Here is a 6,615-nt window from a genome sequence, read left to right on the forward strand (position 1 = left end):
CGATCTTTTGCTCAATTGGTTCGAAACAGTAAGGGAACGACACATTTGCATAGACTTGTCAATTGCATTTTTTTTTAATGTGGAGAATCAAATGGACCTATTGAGCCACTGCTTCTAAAAATCGAAAAAATTTGCGGCCACCTAAGAATTTTATTTTTCTATCTGGAACAGTTAAAATCTCCGAATAGTTGTAAACAGAAGAATCGAATGGACCTTTTGTTTCATTTCTTCACAAGATTAAGAGAGCGAAACATTTGCACATACAGTGGCTATAAAATGTACTCGAATACTAACCTCCTGATTTTAGAAAATTGTCGACTGTAGTTATAGAAAAACAACCGTACAAGTTCACTTTGTTCTAGAATATTTCCATATGACACAGCTAATAGAAAATTTACTTACTATAAATACTACATCTGTAACATGGACTCGAAGAATGAAAGCTTCCTATTTACGACGACTCTTGAAAACTGTCAATACAGTGTATAAGGATGAAAACCTCGCTTTGTCGTATTTCCACTCCATCGTCAGCTCTATAAACGATAATATTTTCTGGAGCCGAGAGTCGCGGCACGAAGGAAGAGGAATCAATGAAATAATCGACGGAAGTGTCGAAACTCGGTCCGCGCGTAATCGGTGCTCGGGATTCCATTAGCCAGAGAGAATCCACGGCCCTCTAATTAACGACCGCGCCGAAAACGAACGAAAGTATCATCGGATCGTTAGATCGCCTAACCGTGTTCTAGCGTGTTTCGAAACACGGATCACGAGGGATCACGATGATCAGTTTGAAGGGTCAACAGCCTGGGATCGATCTAAAATTTCTATTACACCATTTGCGAATTAATTTCACGAAAACCATCTAACCTGGTGAACTAAATTTTTTTGTGTGAATTCATACAAGTTCGAAGTAGCTGCACAAATTTTTCTGGAACGTTCTATTCAAAATTCTGGGAGAAAAAAAAATTTCGAAATAAATCTGTGTTCGATCTCTATTCGAAATATTCTTCTTTCGTTATTATTTATCGAAATAAAATCTTATCGATCTGTTATCAATATTCATCCAATAAATAAAAATGGATATAGGGACACAGTAAGTGGAAATTCTGAAACAAAAAATCACTAGGAAAAAGATACTTTAATGTTCTCATAGAAAGAATTAAACGGACGCTAATGTTGCAAAGAGAGGCTAATATTTTTAAACAAAACATCAATGTAGTACACGAGATAAGTGGCTCACGCTTGCCCCATTTTTAGACTCACCTAGCCAGGCGAATCAGCTAGCTCCTAGCCGAGATAACTATGAACGAAGCCTCGGGGCAAGGATTTAACCTCGATCCCGAAAAGAGCCGGTTGAAAAATGAACAACGAGAGAATCGATGCGTAAGAATTTGAACGAGCCAACCCACAAGACCTCGTAAAAGACCCCACGAAGCGTCCGAAGCGGAATCATGAATGGAGAAGGCGTGAAGGCGTCGACTATCACCTTTTTCTCCAGTTGTCGATGATACTAAACGCGATTCGCGAGCAGAACACGATCGTCGCAACATTAGAATCGTCAGTGGCCTCGACTTCCGGTCAAGCTTGCAATTAGGGAGCATCAAGAAGCATTATAGCGTGTTTCCCGGAGACAGAGGCCGAGCTGATGACAGTCGGTGGATGCGTTGGACAGGTATCGCAGAGTGTCTTTTGAGAAAGAGAGCACGAGAGAGGTCGAAGAAGGGAGGGGGAGAGTTACAGGTAGAAAAGCTGAATGAAACAAATGAGGGTAACATAATTAAAGCGTTCGAGCGGCGGGCTCCAATTTGGGACCATTAGAATTCCTAAACGATGTCGGGACAGACGCAGGCTCCCGTGATGAGGAGGGTTCTTTTATCTCCCGGGAAATATCTGATCCTTCGGCCGAGGCGTTTTGCGGCTCGCAGCCAACGAGGCGACGCGACGGGCACGATCTACGAGTGGAACATCCGGTCCGGACAGTCCGCCCCATAAATGTCCTTGACACCTCCGTGAAAGTTCGCGCGCGGACCAGGTGCACGGGACCAGAGATAGATCTTGCTCGGCCATCCTCTGACTAATCGCCGAACGATTGCTAGTACGTCTGCGACGCGATCGATCTTAAAGCCGAGGCGGATGTTCGTCTAGATCGCTGTTCGTCTGGCTAGGCCAATCTCCTCCAGCTCCGTTTGATCAATCTCAAATCAGGGTTGTACGTTCGTTTATTATGTATCAGCTTAAGCACTGTCTAATCCGTAAACGATTGCTATTACCCGACGGAATTTGTTCAATCCTAAATCTTGGTTACACATTCGTTTCTACGTAAGCTTGGCAATTGTCCAATCAGTGAACGATTGTTATTACACGATGGATTTTGATCGGTCTTCAATCTCCCTTGTATATTCGTTTATACTGTTACCGATCTGATATATATGAAAGATAATTCGGAGAAAAGAAGGAAGTCTTCCATTTGATTGTTCGCTTTCGAGTAAATGGATCCGACCATAGATTGTGTATTAGCTTCGGTGCTGTTTAATCGGTGGAATGCGATTGATCTTAAATCTAGGATGTATGTTCGTGTAGATGATAGATTGAGTGATGTTTAATCGGTAGACGATTGTTGCGAAGGAATGCGATTGTCTTCGGGGTATTTTAAGAATAAATTGTTCAAATCTAATACAGAAAAGGCGAAGGGGAAATTGCCGTCTACCCGAGTCCAATAAACAATTTTATCCAGTACTACCCGAAAGTTGCCAGGTGAGTCTCGGCTAAATGTCAACCTAATTGCACAGATTCAAAAACTGCCACAACAAACGACTACCAGTGCAAATAGAGGACAGCCTAATCAGAGATTGCAATCTACCCGCGCCGAATAAATAATTTTATCTACTAAAGCAAGTCGCCAAGCAAGTCTCGGACAAATGTCGCGACAAAGGACCACCGACTCGGATAGAAAACGGTCCGAAAACAGCTTGCGATCTGTCCAAATTCAATAAATAATTGCATCTAATAAAACAAGAAAGTTGTCAAGTAGGTCTCGCTCTAATATTGTCAAGACAAAAGCTTGGTAGTTCAAACGAAGAACCGTCCGAGCCGATAAACAATTTATCCAATGAAACACGAAGTAAGTCTCTAATTGCTCGGATGTGAAAAATCGTCGCGACTGGCGATCGGTTAAAAAATACATCACGCAAAGAGTCACCATCTCAAACAAACCGAACAATTGAAACGAATGAGTCGCGAATGACGCAAAGAGTCCCCGCCTAATGGCAGCGTAATCTCGGTGGTTTCGCGGAAACGTCCGCGCGTATCCGCGGCGACCGCGGCTAGATAAGGAGCATAATTGACCGCTTACCATTCGAGGTAACGGAAGCGCCGTCGTGATGGCTTGCGTCGCTATCCTCGTCGAGGTTGCTTTTGTTCAAGGACGTCCTGGACTGGTGCCTGACACTGAGGTCCCGGGGCGACGACGGCGGGCTTCCCGGTGGCTCCTGGGTCTGCAATCCTGCCGCCTGATGCATTTTACTGGACGCTCCGGCCAGTATGTCTGTGATCATGAATCGGGACCTCTGGGGCATAGTGGTGGACGCGTCGCCGCGTTCCAGGCCATTGTTCCCGGAATGATTGTTGTTTCGGGCGTCGAGCCCGTTCGACAGCCGTTCGACGCTGACTCCGTTCCTCTCGACGATGTTCTCGAGCCGGTGGGCCTCGAGGCCGGACATTCTGCTCAGGTTCAGACCGTTATTGGCCACGGTGACGCCGCTCAGTGCCGCCACGTGGTGGTTCTGGTGATGATGGACCGTCATCACGGTGCACGTCGGTGGTTCCTTCGGGCTCCGAGCACCTGCAGGTGCCTCTGTCGCCACCCCAGGACTGGCCCTGTACCTGGGAGACAGAATCTTGTCGACGGTGACGGCGTGACCTCTCTTCAGGAACTTCGGCGACACCGAATCCTCTTTCTCCGCGGAACACTTCACTGTAACCGGACCTAAGCCGTCGAGCAAGCACCCTCGAGTCTTCTCCACCTGTGCCCGGCTACCATTTTCGCGACCATGACCTTCTTTTACACCCCGATGCTCCTCTAGACTTCAAAGTTTATTTTCGATAGCAAAAGAAAAGGGATTTATTCACGGGCGGTCGTCCCTTCTCGAATCGCGATCTCCGGTCGCAGCACAGGTGTCGGCAGGACCGGCAAGGCCCGCGGTCGATTTCGACGCGAGAATCGCGAGTAAATGGCGCGTGAGATGGCCGCGATGATGCACCTTGCGCTCGCTTCCTCTCCCGTTCACTCGGCCGCGCGCCGCCTCCTCCGCCTCCACCCTCGTCTTCGCCTTCGCCTTCTTCGGGCCGCAATTACCGGGGCCGCCGCTCCGCTGGTCTCCTTGGTTAATTGCTAATTGGCCACTTAACATAATTGCCACGCGTAACAGCCAGTCCGCCGGCCATTTCCGCTTTCCTTTTTCTCCCTTTCCCCGGCCCGTTTAATTGCGCCCGGCTCGGCTCTCCGCCGTGGACTTCGAAAACCGACTCCCTCTCGTTTTTCCGCCGATATCGCGTGTCCGTGGCCCCCCCACGTAACTATAACCGTCTCTCGCCGGTGTACAGGCTCTCTCGCTATAAAGGCCCGTTGTCACGCCAACGGCACCCTCTACTCCGGCGCGCCGTTAATCGCCTCTCGTTACAAAACAAACCTGACGAGGACTCTCTCCAGAGCCTCGCGAGATTCTAGGCGCGGAACACTGTCGCGCGCGAGATTCATCGAACGAAACCGGTCCTTTACCGAAACTGTCCGAAGCCCGCCATCGTCTCACGGTCACCAAAAAAAAAAAAGAAAAAAAAAAAAGAAAACAACCAATCAGTGCGTCTCCTCGGTTCACTCCCACACTAGAGATTCCACTGTTTTTAAGTCCTTCTTCTTTTGCGAGAACCGTGCGAGCACTTCTGGTACCACCCGAGCGTCCTTGAACCCCCGATGATATTGTTCCGCGCGATCAACCGGACGTTGTTCCGCGTTGCGACCGATTCGCAGGTAAGATCGACTGGGCCACGGGGCCCGAAACTCGCGGGAATCCTCGGGACTGGCTCCGACTGTCGGCCAGGAGATTGTGTGTCCGGTGGTGGCAGGCGACGGGAACGTTCTCCTGGACGAGGCGTGCGTGTGCATCGGGTTGCCTCGACTGATCTGCTCGCACTGAGCGGTCCTCGGGCGCCTCCGCTCGCTCCTGGGCGGCCATACCGGCGCCGCGACACGCCCCGAATCATCCCCACCGTTCCCACCGGCCGTCCAATCGACGATCTCGCCGCTAACCAGCCGGCCAATCGGTTGCGCGTCGACCTCGGCGCCTCCGCTTCGTGCCGCGGCTACGCCCAACTAATTTGAAATGTGTTTCAGCGGTAATTCGATATAAAATTGTAGTTAATATCTTTCATTATAGCGTCGGGAGGGGAGAAGACCTCCGGGGAGTGTGGTGGGGGGCCCGTACCCCTACGTCCCCTTCCCACAGTCTCTCTTTCGTAGGGAAGGGGTGGATCGCGAGCGGAAGGGAACGGGGGCAGAGAGAGAGATTGATACGAGCTCTCCCACTTCGGACTGTTTGTGGCCGGTCTCGTTTTCTCTCTCTCTCTCTTTCCCTCTCCCTTCCCTCTTTATATTTCTCTCTCTCTCTCTCTCTCTCTCTCTCTCTCTCTATCTCGTTTTGTCCGGTCTCGTTCTCGAGATCGGCTCCCGGAGCAGTCGAGCGGGAGGAGAGAGAGAGCTCCGACGCGACCACCTGGAAGGGGTTGAAGAGCCATCGAGGACGAAGGGTGGTCCTAGCTGCATCCAACGCGGATCCAACGGGTCGCCGGATCCTCTCTTCGCTATGTACACCGGCGGCGGTGCAGCGGCGGCGGCGGCGGCGGCGGCTACCGCTCTCTGCGAGCATCCTCTTTGGCTAAACCACGCTGACGAGCGGACAGTGTCGCGTTCAACTGCGATTTACAGATGTCGTTTAGCGACCAACCGAAACGAGCCACCTCGGTAAGTGCTGCACACGTGATAGAGAACCTTGATGCATCGTACCGCGTGGTTGCGTCGCTGATGCATCGCTGGCCAGCCACTAAAACCCCGTTTACATTAGGCTACTTTTGTTCGAACGACGCCCACTCGTTCGGCCAAAATCCGCGTCAACACTGTATCCACTCGAAACGACTTATTCTCGTTCAACCGGAAGTCGCCCATTTGTCTATTTTCGGTTGAACGACCTGATCGCTTGGTGTTGATCATGCTCACGTTGAGGAGTCAGTTGACAAGCGATTGCACAACTACGAAGATGTCAAAATTACCATTGACAAAATCGATGTATTTACAGATTTATATCGTAAATTGTCAGTGAAATAGTAAAAGCGACTCTTATACATATTGAAATTTGAAAAAGCAGTATTCGGTGTAACCAGCAGTAAGGAGTCCTATACCTAATATACTATTAAATTTTTATTTCATTAAATAAATCACATTTATGGAATATTTTGGACTCATAGCGATAATTGTTATTATACTGAGCGTATAACAACAGTTAAACAGTCAAGAGATTAAAAGAGTTAACCCCTCGGACCCGACATCGGTACACTGACTCTGAT

The 6,615-nt window shown here is 49.2% G+C and overlaps 1 protein-coding gene across 1 annotated transcript in view; it reads right to left on the reverse strand.

Annotated features, from left to right (window-relative positions):
- Nucleotides 1-5,184, reverse strand: part of LOC143359559 (uncharacterized) — a 38,182-nt gene extending 32,998 nt beyond the window's left edge. The window contains exon 1 of the mRNA XM_076797554.1: nucleotides 3,353-5,184. Coding sequence (XP_076653669.1) covers nucleotides 3,353-3,803 — 451 coding nt within the window. The 5' untranslated portion in view covers nucleotides 3,804-5,184. The remainder of the gene's footprint in view (nucleotides 1-3,352) is intronic.
- Between the last annotated feature and the right edge of the window lie 1,431 nt (nucleotides 5,185-6,615).

Source organism: Halictus rubicundus, chromosome 12 (genome assembly GCF_050948215.1).
Source record: "Halictus rubicundus isolate RS-2024b chromosome 12, iyHalRubi1_principal, whole genome shotgun sequence".
In the NCBI taxonomy this organism is placed as follows: domain Eukaryota; kingdom Metazoa; phylum Arthropoda; class Insecta; order Hymenoptera; family Halictidae; genus Halictus; species Halictus rubicundus.